General features: G+C 46.7%; 1 protein-coding gene across 3 annotated transcripts in view; it reads left to right on the plus strand.

Annotated features, from left to right (window-relative positions):
- Positions 1-18,219, plus strand: part of SLC2A9 (solute carrier family 2 member 9) — a 246,552-nt gene that overhangs the window by 57,238 nt on the left and 171,095 nt on the right. For 2 of the 3 annotated variants that reach the window (XM_008993600.6, XM_054253479.2), the window contains one exon: positions 14,034-14,158. In XM_008993600.6, coding sequence (XP_008991848.5) covers positions 14,034-14,158 — 125 coding nt within the window. Of the gene's footprint in view, positions 1-8,994; positions 9,097-14,033; positions 14,159-18,219 lie in introns of all 3 variants that reach the window. The other variant, XM_017970671.4, reaches the window with a different exon arrangement.

Genomic DNA, 18,219 nt, shown 5'->3' on the forward strand with positions numbered 1-18,219 from the left:
AGGCAATTCTCCTGCCTCAGCCTCCCGAGTAGCTGGGATTACAGGCACACGCCACCATGCCCAGCTAATTTTTATATTTTTAGTAGAGACAGGGTTTCACCATGTTGACCAGGCTGGTCTCGATCTCTTGACCTCGTGATCCACCCACCTCCGCCTCCCAGAGTGCTGGGATTACAGGACATGCATTTCTTAAACTCTTTGACTTTCACTTAATTTACGATGACGTGAAGATAAAGAATGGCCACGTCAGAGAGTGGCTGTGAAGATTAAGTGAGATAGTGGATGGAAGGTGTTTATCCAGTAACTGACCCGGCTTCATCGCCCAGCCTTTGTTCCCCAGTGTCATCGCCATCGTCATCATCGTCACCATCACCAACCTCATGGGCTTTTTCTGAGATGGGTCATTTCCTCACTCCACAGAGCCGACTGTGCATCTGTTCCTTCAATTGCACTGAAATGGTTCTCCTTACACATATCATTGGATCTAGTTCTCCCCTCTGGAGCAAAGCAGAAGAAAACATGTAAGAAGTCATACAGAAACACACATGGGCTTTGAAATCTGATCTTGGGCCAGGTTCTTGGACAAGCCACATAACCATATTCATCTATGCAAACAAACATTTTCCAGCACCTACCAGGAGTAAGGTACTGTTTTTGGCACTGGGGCTTCAGGGAACAAGAAAGACACAACATCTGTGGCCTAAGGTGACGCTTGGGCGAGGGAGGCAGCCCCCAAGCATTCATTATGCAAGTGTTTTTTGATTCCGAGCAGTGCTGTGAACGGATGGTAGAGATACAAGAGGCAGCTGCTACGCTCTTTAATTTTTAAATCTGTAAAGTGCAGATAAACAAACCCACCTGAGGGAGCAGCTATGAGGGTTAAATGAGATCAAATTTACAGTGTCTCATGTCACTCGGGAGGCTTTTTGAATGCCTGTGACGGGAACCCAACCAAACTGGCTGAAGCCCAAAAGGGAATTAATTGGCTCACCATAACTAAAATACAACTTGGCTGAATCCAGTGGCTCCAAAGATAGCCTCTAAAATATGCAGGTCTGTCTTTCTCCACCTCTCAGCCCACCTCGCTTTGTGTTGGCTGCATTGTCAGGCAGTCTCTCCCATGGAGGTGCATGATGGCCCCAGCCTGGTGGAAATTCTCCTTCCAATAGTTGTAATGGAAGTCTCGGGCATGAATCTCCCTGACCTGAGCAAGGCTGCGTGCGTTCAAGGGTTCTCAACCAGGGGCAATGTTGCCCCATCAGGGGACATTTGACAATGTCAGGAGATATTTCTGGTTGTCGTAACTCAAGGGTGCTACTAGCATCCAGGAGACACCAGAGATGCCTCTAAAAATCCTACAACGTGCAGGACAGCACCCACAACAAAGAATGTTCCAACCGAGGTTAGAAAATCCTGGCAAATAACATTCTAATGCTCTGGATTAAGTGCTTTAAAAAAGCACATCCTAAATGTCTTGAGAATGACCAGTGATTATAATGTTGACCGGCCAGGCCTGTATCATGTCCCCACTCCTGAAGCCATGATGGAGTGAGACAGGCAGGAGGCTTCTCAGTGGAAATCTGAGGAACTCCTCCCAGAAGAAGGATGAAGGTTGAGCAAGCACAGACAACAGGCATCCCATTCATCACTCTAGGGAAATAGCAGGTTCTCAGAAGGTCTGTTTTTCCCCTCATCTTTTTCTACTTCAACTCTTTAAAAGGTACCTTGATTTGATGGTAGTAGAGAATAACTGTAGCTCTCCAGGTGCCTGCTGGAGGAGCCTGCAGTGCACAAGGCCATTGTGCATTGGTTAGCCCGGGCTGCCATATCAGAATACCACAGAAGGAGTCGCTTCAACAATAGACATTTTCTCACAGTTCTGGAGGCTGGAAGGCCAAGATCAAAGTGTCGGCAGGTTTTTTCCTCCCGAGGCCTCTCTCCTTGGCTTGCAGATGGCTGCTTTCTTTCTCGCTGTGTGCTCCCTGTGTCTCCTTTCCTCTTCTTACAAGGATACCACTCATTACCACATTAGGGCCGCTTCCCTATGACCTCATTTTAGCTTAATTACCTCCATAAAGGCCCTGTCTCCAAATGCAGTCACATTAGGGGTTAGGGCTTTAAAATGTGAGCCTAAAAACAAACCCAATCTCTTTCTCCACCTCAGCCCACCTCGCTTTGTGTTGGCTTCATTGTCGAGCAGTCTCTCCCATGGAAGTGAAAGATGGCCCCAGCTTGGTGGAAATTCTCCTTCCAATAGTTGTAATTAAAGTCCCAGGCATGAATCTCCCTGACCTGAGCCAGGTTGCACATGTTCAAGCGTTCTCAACCAGGGGGCAGGAACACAATTCAGTCCATGACAGAGCAATGCACCATGCTGCTGACAACCTCTTTTTTCAGGCTGGAATTGTCTCAGAAAATCAATTGCCCAGAAGCAGAGGCTGAGACAGGGGTTGGGATGCACATGTCTGGTGGAGGAAGGGCTCTTCGGGAGTAATCTCTAAGGTGGGGAAAGCAGAAAGCAGCAGGGGAAGGAGCCAAGCAAAGCTGTACTCCCGGGTCAAGTGTAGCCTCACCTGGGGGAGCTCTGGGGCATAATGGCACCACAGTCACCCAACCCAGAGTAAAGGGGCTGCACCCACCCCTGCCACTCATCTGTCACTCACTGCAGGCTGCCTTGGGAGAGGAGGAGCCGCCTTCAGAGCTAATGCCAATCTTCTGGAGAAGGGTCAACTCTAAGCCTTTAGAAGCCAGTATTCATTGATCTGGGGAATCCCTGAGGGGATAGGGAGACACCAGCCAGCCGGGAAACCTGATCCTCAACCCTGCTTCTCCCAGCCTTAGAAGACTTGCTAGCGTAGTGAGAATAGCAAGAACTCTGGAAGGAGACTTGGGTTCATGATGGGACATAAGGAGAAAGCCTGGGCATGATAGATAAGATCAGAAAACTTCAGGAAGGCAGGGTTTCAAAGTTCAAAACAAAGTTAACACTCCCAAAACGTGAGGCTTCCGTGGTACAAGCTGTCCCTGCATCTCCGGTTTGTTTTTATTATGGATACAACCCCTTTGGTTTTACAGATGCATGAGCCGGGAAAGCAGGCTTAGAAATCATAAGAAATCTCCACTCCCATCCCCCACTGCTCAGCACACATCTACCAGAACCAAATACTGGCCTTCTCTGAGCTCACACAGGACTTTCTGTTCCCTGTGTTATGCCACTTGGCATTTGGGTTGCAATTATTTCATCACGTTTCTGTCTCTTCCCTGATAAGGGAGCTCTTTGATGTCAGAACCATGTGTAACTATGGCACTTAGCGCCCAACACAGCAGCTTGTACACAGCAGGCAAGCAGGAAATTTGTTGGATAAATGGAAGGATGGGTGGAGAATGCTCAGTGCCTGAATTTTTCTATCACAGCTCCACGAGGTGGCCATCCCTGCTTGCTCCTGAGCATCCTTGCATCCTTGCACACTTTACATTCCCTCACCCATTTATTTACTCACCATGTATCTGTTGAGTACCTTCAATGTGCCAAGCACTCAGAGGTCAGAAAAACTGACAAAGTCCCTGTCCTCCTGAAGCACGCAACCAAGCAGGGAGCACAGTAGGTAACAAGCATGTGGACGGTGCCATTCAGTCTGTGACAAGTACCAATGCAGAAAATAGAGCAGCTCAAGGAGGTCAGAGGATGCTGGGGAGGGCACGGAGCTCACCACTTTGTTCAGAGGATTCTCTAAAATGCTGACCTGTGCAGGGAGCACTGACAGAAGCAAGGAAGTAAGCCATGCTCATCCCTGGGAAATAGCTCTCCAGGCAGAAGAGGCAGCAGGTGCAAAGGCCCAGGGGCAGAAACAGGCTCCACTTCTTTGCAGATGAGAGAGGAGATCAGTATAGAGATAATCACAGGAAACTAGACGGGTTATTTGGAGTCAGATTGTGAGGACTTTACAGGCCAAGGTTGAGACTCTTCCTCTGAGCAAAATGGGAAGTCGCTGGAACATTTTAAGAACTGATCTGATTTGCGTTTGGAGAGGTGTGCTATTATCAGGGGTCTCAGAGCCTGGTTGGGAGCACCTTGCAATAGCCCAGGTGAGAGAGGACATGGTTTGCACCAGGGTTGGAACACGAGGGAAGGCGGGTGTCTGGACACAGATGCAGGTGCAGAAATACAAGCAGAGGGCATGTAGGAAGGGTCTCTTGGGATTTCCTCTGAGTTCTCAGTGAAAAAGAAAGCATGGTCATCAGCTGAGAATGACAAAAAGGGTAATTGAAGAGAGAGAGAGAGAAAACATATGAAATAGTCCTCCAGGAGAGAAGGTGCTGGATGGACCAGGAATCTATAGACTCTGTGCAGGGGAGCCTTAAAGCTTGTTGAGGTTGGTTGTCATGAATTTCAGGTGAGACAGGACAACACAGCTATATGTTTTTCTCCAGTCAAGCTGAGCTGTGTGGATGCCAGGCAGACAGAGATTTCACCAGCTGGGGTGTTGCTAGGCATATGTAATGAAAGGGGGTTGGTGGGCATGTAAATATTTAAAGAGATGGGCCAAGGATTCAAGCTGAGTATACAGGCTTGAATGGATGGACATGTGGGTGATGGATGTGGAAACAAGGCATGATCTTGGCTAACAGGCTCAGTCAGCCTGAAGATTTATTGGAAGGGTACGTGGAGAAAGCCATTTTTTCAATAGGTTCTCTGGTCTGCCAGAGCTTAATGAAAAGTGCTTTCCAAATTCAAACATAGAAATAGAAATCTCTATGTCTTTCCCCAACCCATCCTGGTCCTCTGCACCAAGTTAAAGCATGGCATGGAGGAAGGTGACTCCCATGCTTTCTGTGACCTTCTCTTGTCCGGGCTAAATGTCTCCAGCCCCTTTGACACTTCTCAAGGGACATGCCTTCATCACCCTACCATTCTTCCTTGTATTTGGTCTTTTGTTCCCCCTGTGAAACTTTCTGGGTTTCACAGGGAAGATTCTACACTATTGGAGAAGCTCAAAACAATGAATCAGGCATCCCAGGTGGAGTTCTGCTTTCAGAACTGACCTCCCTTGCTTCTGTTGCTGTTCCTCCACAGGAAGCAATGATTACAGTCCTGCTCTGAAGGCCGGTGAGTCAGCTTTGCAAAGGATTTGCACATGTTTCCATCAAACAATGCTGTCAGGCTGAGAGTTATTTTGGGAAGGAATATATTAATACAATAAACTTGCCCAGAGAGTGTGCAGTCCCATTTGCAAATGTTTCAAGTCAGACTTTCATGTAATGTTAACATTCTCACAAAACTTACATGCAATTTTAACATTAGCACAAAATACGCCATCATGTACGGAGCAAGGGTTCAGATCGAAGCCTCTGGAGGCATCCTCGGCTCCTCTGTGCCTCTCCATCTCTGTCCAGTCCATCAGCAAGTCTCACCAACTCAGTCTTCAAAATATGGTAGTGTCTGACCACTTCTTGCTACCCACGCTGCTCCCAGCCTGGTCCAAATCATTACCAGCGGTTGCCTAAGCTGTTGCAGCAGCTCCCCAGTTGGTCTCCCTGCATTCACACTTGCCCCCCACAGTCCAGGAGCAACAGAGAAGGCTGAGTGGTCTTGTTCAAGTATTACTCGGCCAGTGTCATTCCTCTCCTTGGAATCTCCCAGTGGCTGCCATCTCCCCCACGGTGGAAACCCTAGTTCTCATGGTGGCATAAAGACTCTCTGAGCCCCTCTTTTTTCTTCTCCACTTTCACCTTCTGCTGCCTGCTCCCTGGCTCCCTACTGCCTCCAGCCGGGCTGGCCTCACTGATGTTTCTTTCTTTTTCTTTTGTTTTTTTTTTGTTTGTTTGTTTTTGAGATGGAGTCTCACTTTGTCACCCAGGCTGAAGTGCAACGGCGTGATCTCAACTCACTGTGACCTCTGCCTCCTTGGTTCAAGTGATTCTCCTGTCCCAGCCTCCCACGTAGCTGGGAATACAGGCCTGCACCACCAAGCCTGGCTAATTTTTGTATTTTTAGTAGAGATGGAGTTTCACCATGTTGGCCAGGCTGGTCACGAACTCCTGACCTCGGGTGATCCGCCCGCCTGGTCGCTGATGTTGGCCAAGCCTGGCTCCACGTAGCACTGTGCCTGGAGTGCTGCTCTCAGATACTCATGTGGCCCCTTTAATCTCCTCCTTCATGTGCGTGTTCGGATGTCGTCTCAGGGAGGCCCTCTCCGTCCATGTGTGTGAAACCACACCGTCTGCTCTGCTTCAGTTGTCTCTACAGCATCGATCACCATCTGACATGCTGCATTTGTTTTGCTTGTTTATTGGGAAGAACATAAGATCAGGGACTATACTGTGCTCATTGTCATATGCCAGGACCTGGAACGGTGTTCAGCGGCCAGGGCATACTCACATGTGTGTTGAATGAATCAGTGTTAGCTGAACAAATCAATGACTGTTGAAAGAATGAATAGCTATGAATAAATTTGACAGTTACCATTGCAAGTAGCTTAGTATCATGGTTACTAGAATGCCGGATCTTCCATTTAATAACAAAGTTAAAACCAAGGTACTTAACTTTCAGATATGTTTCCGCATGTGTGGGGTAACAAGGTCACTGAACTCACGGGGTAACTTTGGACAATGTGTAGAAAGTGCTCAAAACAGTGCCTAGCCTGACTTAAACACTCAGTGAATGTTTGCTATTACCATTGGTTATTTAAAATGTATTCTCTAACTTCTTGAGGTTCCAAATATGTTTCAGGTGCCATCCTATTCACTTTAATAGATTATTTAATTCTAATTCTCCTGGGGGCCTTACAAGGTAGACATTATTATATCCATTTTACAGGTAAGGAGAGCAAAGCTCACAGAGTATAAGAAACCTGGCCAAAGTCATTCAGTTAGAGCATGGCTGGCTGTCCAAGCAGGGACACTGCTGGAGGTGGATTCAGGAAAACATTTGTCCTGACCAGAAACTTAGAATTTGAATTGAGACTGAGGACAGACCAGAGGTTGGCCATGTGGAGGAAGCCCAGGTCAACATGCCTTGCCTTCTAGAATTTATTTCTTTGTGGGTTTTCGTTCTGTTCTGGTTTTGGTTTTGAGTCAGAATCTCCCTCTGTTCACCCAGGCTGCAGTGCAGTAGTGCAGTTCGTGGCTTATTGCAGTCTCCACTTCCCCAGGCGTAGGTGATCCTCCCATCTCAGCCTCCTGAGTAGCTAGGACTACCTGGGACTACAGGCATGTGCCACCACACCTGGGTAATTTTTCTATCTTTTTGTAGAGATGGGGTGTTGCCATGTTGTCTGGGCTGGTCTCTAATTCCTGGACTCACGCGATCCACTCACCTTGGCCTCCCAAAGTGCTGGGATTACAGGTGTGAGCCACCATGCCTGACCTATTACTTAGTTTATGCAGCAGATCTTGGTGGGGCACCTGCCTGTGCCAGGAACTGGGTTAGTGGCTGCGGCTACCGCGACAAGACAAAATCTTTGTCCTCATGGAGCTTACATTCTAGAGGGAAAAGACGAACAATGAACATGAAAATAAATTATAGAATAACTTCATATGCTGTTGAAGATGTGAACAAAATAGAATTGGGTGACAGGATTGAGGGGAAGGGTCTCTGCAGTTGGGAGCAGCCATCAGACAGAGTGTCAGGAGGTGACATGGGAGCTGGAACCCTGGTGAGATAAGACAGTGATGCCGTGAGCAGAGGGGCCAGCAGGGACAAGGGTCATGAGTTGGAAGCCAGCCTGGTGCACCCAGGGGACTGTGAAAAGCCTGATGAGTTTGGAGTTGGCAAGATTGGTATGATTGGTAATGAATGATCTGTTGGTGGCCAGACCACAGCCACACTGGGGGACTGGAGATGAGAGCCGTGGTTTGATTTGCGATGTGTTTTGGAAGTAGTGCAGCTGGCACTCAGTGATAGATTGGATATGGGTTGTTCAGAAAATAAAAGATGCAAATATCATTCCCAGGTTTTTGGCCTAAGTCACTCAGAAGACAGAGGCTTCATTTACTCAAATGGGAGGGCTGTGGAGAGGAGTCTGGGTGCACATGGCCGGGGCTGGTTAGTAGTCGGGGTCCAGGAGTTCTGTTTTGGACATGCTTGGTTTGAGAAACCTCTTAGGCCTCCAAGTGGAAATGTCCAGGAGGCAGTTAAATATGAGTCTGGAGTTGAGAGAAGAGTCCGGGTCAGGGATACAGGTGGGAATTGTCATCACCTGAGACAATGAACTGGATGAAACCACCCAGGGAGGCCATAGAGAGAGAAATGCGACTCGAGAGATGGCTGGAGCTCTGGGACACCCCAAGGTTGAGGGGTAAGGACAAACCAGCCTAAACACAGAAGAAGAGACTGGGAGAGAGAAAACAGGGGAGGGAGGGTCCCAGATGTCCATGAAAGACCGAGTTTTAACAGAGAGGGAGTGGCCACACTTCACATGCTGGGGCCACATTTATCGAGGAGTCTCACTTGGAGGGGAGCAGAGGCAAGGACCAGTAGCTGTGAGGGATGAGGGCCAGGAGAGACAGTACTGAGATGCATTTGTGCAGAGATAACTGAGTGGTGACGGAAGAAATTCTTTTTTTGTTATTTTTTATTTTGAGACAGACTGGAGTGCAGTGGTGTAATTGCGGCTCACTGTAGCCTTCACCTCCCAGGCTCAAGCATTCCTCCCATCTCAGCCTCCCGAGTAGCTGGGATTACAGGTGTGCACCACCACATCAGGCTAATTTTTCTTTTTTTTTGTAGAGACAGGGTATCACTGTGTTGCCCAGGCTGGTCTCAAACTCCTGGGCTCAAGCAACCCTCCCACAGCGCTGGGATTACAAGTATGAGCCACTTCACCTAGCTGGAAGGAATTCTTTTCTATCTGTCTGTCTATCTATCTGTCTGTCTCTATCATCTGTCTCTCTCTGTCTACTATCTATCCATCTGCTATCTATCTCTCTATATATATCTACAATCTATCATCTATCTATCTATCTCTGTAATCTACTATCTATCTTTCTATTTAGTGGAGTGGAGGCTACCTGGGAAGGAAGAGGTGAGACCCAATGCAGAAGACTGACACGCCTTGGCTCAGAGAAGGGAGAGCTCGTCCAGGTGCAGGTGGGCAGGTGAGTTTGGAGTGGCTGCAGGAGATCATCCTCAGCTGATAACAGCCTTTGCCACCCACTCTGTGAATTGCTTATTAACACTGACAGGTTTAGGTGTCAAAGGTGAAAGGGGACAGTCTATGCAGCAGCTGTCAGCTTTCTCGCCCCATCCCAAGGGGTCTCACACTAAGTCTGTACTAGGAAGTGCAAGCCTCAAGGGGTGGGTCCAAGAATCTAGATATTTGTAAGTGTTTAGTGAATCCAGTAAGCAGTCAGGCTTCAGAGTGCCTCAGAGGGGCTCACTTTACTCTTAAGGTCATGAGAAATATTATTCGAGTATCCGATGTCCAGGTTGCCTGTCGTAGGGCAGTGGAGAAAATGTATGGGATTAGGGGGTCGAGTTCTGATTTCTCGCCAGCCCTTTATTCTCACTGCCTACAGATTAAAGAACACACCATTTTGCCCAACCTCCAAGAACCCTCAGAATCCAGTCACTGCTTTGCTCTCCTGCCTGGCCTATCTCAACAGTCTTGTCACAAAGTTTTCTTACCCCAGAATCTACACCAATGAAGATTTGTCCTGGGAGGCCTGGGTGGTAGAACGCAGACCCACAGACCCATAGATGGGAGGTATGGGGAGAATATTCTTTCTTGTCCTGAAAAATTGTTTTTAAAAAAGTATTTTGCAATCAGGCTGCTCCTGCCCCTGGGATGGGGGGGGTTAAAGAGAGAGGCAGTATTTCTGGGGCTCAAAGCTAGGGCCACGAGGTAGAGGAGGCAGGGGGCAGGGACCACAGAGAGAAGGGTGGAGCCATAGAGGAGCAGCACCTGTGATGGTCACAGAGGACGGGAGTGGGGAACCTTGCTTCTCCCTGTCCCACCCCTCCAGGAAGGTCTCTCCTTGGTCAAGCCCCCACCCCTAGGAAGCCAGAACCTAATAAGAGTGGCCAATCCTACTGGGGATTCCTCCTCAGAAGCCAGAAGACAGTGGATTCATGGTGTGCAGTTCCCTTTGAAACGGAGCGGGGACTGGAGAACAAGCAGGCAGGAGACTCACGGGTCCCAGGTGTACACGCTCATAGCCTCGATGCCTTTCCTTTCACAAGTCGGAGTTGCTTTTTAATAAGCTTTTGTGGGACAACTTATCTGATGCTTGTGTTCCTAATTAGACTGTGAAGTCCACGAGGTGAGAACAGGAATGAGTCCCTTTTCCCAGTGGAATACCCAAGGTCTGAGACTCACTATTTGCTGACCCAGCTGGGGAACATGTTTTCAGCCCAGGTTCCCCACTCCAAAGCCTTGTCTTCCACCCCTCCTCTCACCCGGCTGCGCTTTCTCCATAAGGAAACTGGAGGTTCCTTAGAGGCCTGCAGGGAGGGCCAGGGACTCTGAGCAGCGTGGTGTGTGGCTGCTGTGTGTGGCGCTCCCACCAGCAGAAATGAACACCGTCAGGCTCATCTTGATTGCACCCAGAGCCTGTGACCTTCCTCAGAGAATCAGGGACCTGCATCTTGAATGGAGGTTTTAAGTGTCTGCCAAGTCATAATGAGTTTCTTTTTTCTATCATGAGGTCCATTTAAATTAATATTTTAAAAACAAAATTTATTTCTTTTTGAATAATTAATATATTCCTGTGGCTGAACTTTCAAAGGGAACAAATGAATGTAAAGTGAAGGGTTTCCTTTCCATTTCTGTCCTCTAGCCACTTTGCTCCCTCCCTGGAGGCAACTGATGCTACCAGTTTTCTGTGTCTTTTCCAAGGTTTGTGTCTAACCTACATACATAGAGACACACACAGATGCACACACACAGAGAGATACTTCTTTCTTACATAAATTGTTGCATATTTCACAAAAGGTTCTGTACCTTGCTCTTTGTGCTTAGTATATCTTGGAGATCTTTCCACATCAGAATCTACAAAGCTGCCTCTATTTTAATGTCTGCATAATGTCCCACCATATGGATGTAGCATAATTTATTTAAATAGCCCCTAATTAATGGACACTTGGGTTGTCTCAACCACTGGCTACTGCAGTGGACAATCTTTGTACTAGTATGATTGAGCTATGAAAGTCATTGCCCCTGGAATTCTCCAGGAAGATCTAGAAAGGGAAGAAAAATTAGTGGAAAGTTTGAAACAAGTCAGAAAGAGTGGATAGGGATCTGGACTAGAAGTCAAGAGATCTAACTCCTAAAAGTAATTTTTAAAAGGCCTCCTCTCAAGTTCCTAGCCTCCCACGATTTATAAAACAATTTTAAATCTGTTAACTCATTGAGTCTTTAGGAAAAAAATAAGCGTAAAAGGCTAAGATGTTTCACCAACTGCTTGACAAGCAATGGGCAAAGGATTCCCTGTTTAATAAATGGTGTTGGGAAAACTGGCTAGCCACATGCAGAAAGCAGAAACTGGACTCCTGCCTGATACCTTACACTAAAATTAAGTCCAGATGGATTAAAGACTTAAACATAAGATGTAACACTGTAAAAACCCTAGAAGAGCAAACAACAGAATGGGAAAAAATTTTTGCAATCTACCCATCAGACAAAGGGCTGATATCCAGAATCTACAAAGAACTAAAACAGATTTATAAGAAAACAAACAAACAAATAAACCCATCCAAAAGTGGGCAAAGGATATGAATAGACACTTCTTAAAAGAAGACATTTATGAGGCCAAGAAACATATGAAAAAATGCTCATCATCACCGGTCATTACAAAAATGCAAATCAAAACTACATTGAGATACCATCTCATGCCAGCTAGAATGGCCATCATTAAAAAATCTGGAGACAACAGATGCTGGAGAGGATGTGGAGAAATAGGAACACTTTTACACTGCTGATGGGAGTGTAAATTAGTTCAACCATTGTGGAAGACAGTGTGGCGATTCCTCAAGGACCTAGAAATAAAAATTCCACCTGACCCAGCAATCCTATTACTAGGTATATACCCGAAGGATTATAAATCTTTCTGTTATAAAGACATATGCACATGTATGTTTATAGCAGCACTGTTTACAATAGCAAAGACCCGGAACCAACCCAAATGCCCATTGATGATAGACTGGACAGGGAAAATGTGGCACATATACACCATGGAATACCATGCAGCCATAAAAAACAATGCGTTTGTGTCCTTTGTAGGGACATGGATGAATCTGGAAACCATAATTCTCAGCAAACTGATGCAAGAACAGAAAATCAAACACCGCATGTTCTCACTCATAGGCGGGTGTTGAACAATGAGAACACATGGACACAGGGAGGGGAGCACTACACACTGGGGTCTGTTGAAGGGGAATAGGGAGGGACAGTGGCAGGTGGGGAGGTTGGGGAGGGATAACATGGGGAGAAATGCCTGATGTAGGTGACGGGGGGTTGGAGGCAGCAAACCACATTGCCATGCAACAACGGTAGCTGCCCATGCAGCAATCCTGCATGTTCTGCACATGTACCCCAGAACCTAAAGTGCAAAAAAATATATGTATGTATATATATATATAATATTTGCTTTATTGCAGTGGTAGAAGCAGACTTGCAATATCTTCAACATATGCCTATATATGATAAAGACTGTATATTATAGTGTTGTATAAAGTAGGCACTATTGAATGAATGGGATTGGGACAACTGAGTTGCCATATGAAATAAAATAAAGGTGGAAACATACTTTAAAAAAATAAAGTAAGGATAGTAAGAGAATCTATCTTTTTGGGTCATTTTGAGGATTAAATTAGCTATTCATGTAAAGTACTTAGAACAGGGTCTATCCTATAGTAACAGTTCAAGGGCTTTTAAGATCATTTTGCAAAAGTGAGAAAAGATAACACAGAGCAAAAAAGTTCAAAGTCTCCTGGCTCCTGAAGGATAGAGCTGGTGCAGGAATCCAGGTCTCTTGGCCTCCAAACAAGTCAGATTTGAACCACAAAGTCTTAGGCATGTGTTTATAAAACAGTGATGGCAGTCCTCACACAGAGCTGTTAATAATAATTATTGCCAATTCCCTGATGTTGTTTGAGGGGATTAATCCAGCCATACACTTAGTACTGTAGTCCGTCAAATCTAAGATGCTGTTGGGTCCAAGAAGTATTGTTTTGTGAGCCACTGGAAAGGGAAGGAAATAAGGAAGGGAGGGGAAGGAAGGAGCCCACTGAAGTTGTAGGATGCTATTCTGGTTGTCAAGCTGTTGTCTCTCAGCTCCACGCTTACCCTTCTGGCTCTCTTTCTCTCTGATGCTGGGGCTATGACCTGCACCCCTATTTGTCCTTTGCCAATAGGGGCACTAGAGGAGAGAGAAGGGACTTGCTTTTTCATGTTTGTCTGAATTTCCTGCTAGCCCCAGTGATGACATTGGCAGTTGATTCCAGCCTCCAACTTTTGTCCACTTCCAGAACTAGAATCATGCTGCCACTCAGAGTAAACAGTACCAGTGGGCAGTGTCCATTCTCAGAGGTCTTCAGGGCCCTCCTCCAGGCCCCTGAGGTGTCAGCACCACATGAGAAACACCCCCTCTTCAGAGGTCTTCTTTTTGATATCTCAGTTCTTCAATATCTGCTTAACCAATTTCCTATGTTAAATTCTTTCCATTAAAATACCTAGGGTGCTTTCCATTTTCCTGCCTGGACCCTGACTCAAGAATTATAAGATGCATATTGATTTCAGAATGTTAAATAAAAGTCTTAGATTTAATGCAGTAAAATGCCACAGAGAACTCACAGATGTCAAGGCTGATGGTGCCTTTGGAAGTGACCTAGTAGACCCCAGGGCTGAACCCAGGGGGATGAAGTGCCTTGCTCAAGGTCACACAGCCAGAGGTGGCAAGGCCAGTGGTCCCCACACTGTGCCTGAGTCTTACTCTACTCACCCTTCAGAAGGGCCTGGCTCCTGCTCCTGGGATGGACAGTTCAGTGATATGCCTCATGGTGAGATGTCCTCATCAAATCTCTCCTTTCTTTCCAGGAAGCGCACTTTGCTGGCCAATAATGGGTTTGCAATTTCTGCTGCATTGCTGATGGCCTGCTCGCTCCAGGCAGGAGCCTTTGAAATGCTCATCGTGGGACGCTTCATCATGGGCATAAATGGAGGTGAGAGTTCATCCTGACGGGAACAGTAACATATTCCTTGGGGGTGTCCCAAAAGGTGAGAGGTGTTTGGGGCAGTCACATGACTGGACCTCTCTGCTGATACTGAGTTGTCAGGGACCAAGGATGCTAGAAGTCTGCATAAAGTGGGACAGTCCTGTGGGATGAGCCATCCAATCCATGATGCTGTAGCCCCTAATTGAGGAATGCTGGGCAGGGTCCCCAGTCTACCCCAAAGACCTGGGTTGTCTTCAGCACGTCATGTCTTCTGCTTGGTCACCTTCGTCATAACTCATATTCCAAGGTTATCTGTGGTTTTCAGGGGGCTTTTATGAGGATGGTGTTTCTTCTCTGGGCCTCTGACTCATTCGTTGCTTCATTTACTTGCCAAGCATTTGTAGAACACCTGCAAGGGCTGGCATGCTCTAGATGGAGACACAATGATTAACAAGACCGTGTCCCTGGAGCTTATGTTCTAGTGAGCAGGCAGATACATAAAGTAGATAGGAGGTCCTAGGAATAAAACAAAGCAGGGCACGGGGGTGGTGAGGTCTGTTTTAGAGAGGCCAATCAGGGAAGACTGCTCAGAGGAGGAAGCATGAGCAGAGACCAGAGGAGCCGAGGGTGAGAACTGTTCCCAGCAGAGAGAAGAGTGTGACAACAGCTCAGAGGTGGAAGGGGGCATGGCATGTCTGAGAAAGAGCCAGGAGACGTGTGGGTGCTTGTGAGGGCAAGGAGGAGCTGGGGCCAGATTGAACAAGCCCTTGTAGGCCATGGTGAGGACTGTGGGCCTATGCTGAGTGTGCAGGGAGGGTTGAGAGGAATGTGACATGGGCTGGTTTGTTCCAATAAGGGAGTGTGAAGGGAAGCCAGGAGTGGAATCAGAGGAGCCAGCTGTTCAGGGAAAGGGACTGGGCTGGGCAGGGAACTGGGGAGAAGGGGACAGATCCTGGCTGTGGGAGTGAGAGTAGGAGCCTCAAGATACATTGTAACAGAAACTCTGCTCTCTTTGTAAATAGGCAAATCCATAAAGTATCACTTTTAGGGATTTGTGGAAAGATTGCAAGATTTAGAATTAGAGAGCCCTGAGTTTGGATCTCAGTTCTGTCTGCTGCTTGCCAATTTCTGATTTGTGTAAGTTACTTAATGTCTCTGAGCCTTGGTTTCCCCATTTGCAAAATAGAGATAGTCATCCCTACTTTGATCCAGCTGAGGAGAATAAATACCAATGTGGGCAAATAAATAATAAACCCTACTTTGAAAGGCTATATAAGGCTGAACTGAAACTCCTCCTCTCTGTCTCTACACACACACACACACACACACACACACACACTGCCTGGAACCTAGCATGAGCTTCTTAAAAGCGAATTCCCTTCCTTGTTGATGTCTTAAAAGCTGAGGGTACCAGTCTTTATGAGCGAGATGAACAAAAAAATGTCTCAGGGAGAGGTGAGCAGGAGAGTGGGGGCATGGAAGTAAAGTTGGGAGGAGGAGGCTTCACTGCCCTTTGCTGCCCTGCTCGAGGGGAATAACCCAGGAGCCTAACAGAACAAATTCAAGATGGAGTGGCTTCTCAATCATTCGCCTATTCATTAGTGTATTCTACTTTAATAGACTCCTTCCATTCAAGTAGAAGGGCGATGGCTAGAGAGGGTTTATCTGTAGGAATACTGGCTGCAGTCTATGTAATGTTTTATAATTGACCAACTGTGTTCATGGTTTTCATCATGTTCATTTTTCAAATGAGGACACGGAGGCTCAGAAAGCTGGAGCAGGTAGTTAAGGGTGAAGTCTATGGATTCAGACTGCCTGGTGCTCTCACTTACTTCCATTATTCATTAACTTACCTGTATAGGTTAGATTTGCTGCATTTTTAAAACCCCAGACTTAAGCCGTGATGGCACCACTGCATTCTAGCCTCGGCTGCAGGTGAGACCCTGTCTCTTAAAACAAAACGTAATGGCTTCAGGCAAGAACCGTTTTACTGTGCTTTCAGTTTTGTGGGTCGGCTGGGTAGTTCTACTCTGGGCCAGCTCTGCCAGTCTCTGCTGGGTCTTCCCATATGTCTGCAGTGGCTTCAGGTTGGTCAGTGGCTGGATGACCTGGGATGGTCTCACTTCTGTGTTTGGCTGTTAGCAGGTGGCCTGATCTCAGGGGCTCTCAGTGTGCCAGCTCATTTCTTGGCTTCCCACCCTGGGCTGCCTTGCATAGACTTCTTGGGCTTCCAATAGCAGCCAATAGAGAAAGTCCCAATGTGCAAGCACTTTGCATGCGCGTTTGTTGACGTCCCTTCGCAGAATGAATGTCAGAGAGGACTAACTCCCCACGGAGGTGGATCCAGGGAGGGGTACAAATCAGGGACCACTGCAGCAACCATTCAACTCACTGTCTTGGCCTCTTTCCTGTCTGGCAAGGCGACTTAGTAGTAAGGCCTTTCTCATTGGGTGGTGTAAAAGTTAAATGATCTCTCTTGTATGTGAAGTGCTTAGTGTAGTTCCAGGCACTCAGTGCTCCACTCCAGGAACGGTGATGGTATTATCATCATTGTTGTTGTTGTTATTTGTATTCTTAATTAACGAAGGACAGATCTAGGATTTGGGTTTCAAAGGCCCTGCCTGCTTCAGAGAAAGGCTGGCTGAGGTTGGAGTGGATCACCTGGCAAGTCCTTTCCTCCTGGTGGTGACTGAGATTCTTTCTGTTTGGCAGTTTTATATCTTATCCATTAGCCCCTTTCTTGTTGCTTTAACTAATCTGGGGAATTGACCCTTCTAACATATAACTAATCAATCTCTGAATTCCCTTAACTAAAAATCAGCTGTATCCCAAGATGGCTCTTTTAGAAAACCACAGGTGCAGAACAAATGTCTTTTAGACCCTTTTTTCTAAGAGCTTTTCAAAAAGAAGCAGGAAAAAAGAAGAACAAAGAGCAAAGAAAAAACTCCGGTCTTTCTGACTTGTAGCAGGTGGCCTGTTGGAGTCATGCCAGGGCTTGGAGGCTTCATGTCACGTATTCTCACCAACCCTCTCAAAGCAGAGAGAGAAACTCGAGGGCACTTAAGGTGGGGCAATTGGTCAGAAAGGAAGGAATGTTGCTGACATTACCTGGACTGGCTGATCTGTTTGTAAAAAGAGTTTAAAGCCAAATGATAAACCTGAAGGGTTGTGGGCGGTAGAAGACTCTGACTCGCTGATCCAACCACGTTCTCCTAGGGTATTTGGAACCACAGTGGGGCAACAGGGTGTCTTCCTGGAGTGTTCTTCATTAGAAGGCTTAGAGAAGAAGAATAAGCATATTATTCTTTACATCAATACAAACATGATACCAAATGCTGTTGGAGGCAAAATTCATGTACATAATAAAGTTAAAATAGGAGACTGTACTGATTTTTTGTGTTTGTGGAAGATTGCACTGGACATGTCCCTGCCATGGCCTTCCCAGTGCTGTCTACATCCCGGAGGTGCAAGGTCACATCTGAAGTAGGAGCTCTCTAGTGGACAAGCCCATGTCCACTACTTTAGAAGTCCAAGATCAGCAGGATAGATTGCTTTTGAGGCCTTCCATGGAGAATCTGTTCCAGGCCTCTCTTCTACCTTCTGGGGGCGGCCAGAAATCCTGGCATTCCTGGCTTGTTGCTGCATCAATCCGGTCTGTGTCCTTGTCACATGGCCTTCTCCCATTTCTGTGTCCGTGTCTGGGTCTGTGTCTTCACCTAGCCTTCTTATAAGAATGAAAAGTATTGCATTTAGGGCCCATCCTACTCCAGTACGACCTCATCTTAACTTGATTACATCTGAAAAAAGCCCTATTTCCAAATAAGGCTACATTCACAAGTAACAGGATTTAGGGCCTCAGCATATCTTTTGGAAAGACACCATGCAACCCACTGTAAGAGGTGACACTGAACAGAGACTGGAAGGTTGATAAGCCTGTGGAGCTCTGTAGACAGAGGGTCCCAGAAAAACAGAAGAGCAGAGGCCAACATCCTTTGATCAGAATGATCCTGGAGTATTCAGTGAACTCCATGTCCAGGACTCCTGGGGAGGAGAGTGGCAGAACATGG

This window comes from Callithrix jacchus, chromosome 3, assembly GCF_049354715.1.
Source record: "Callithrix jacchus isolate 240 chromosome 3, calJac240_pri, whole genome shotgun sequence".
Classification (NCBI taxonomy): Eukaryota; Metazoa; Chordata; class Mammalia; order Primates; family Cebidae; genus Callithrix; species Callithrix jacchus.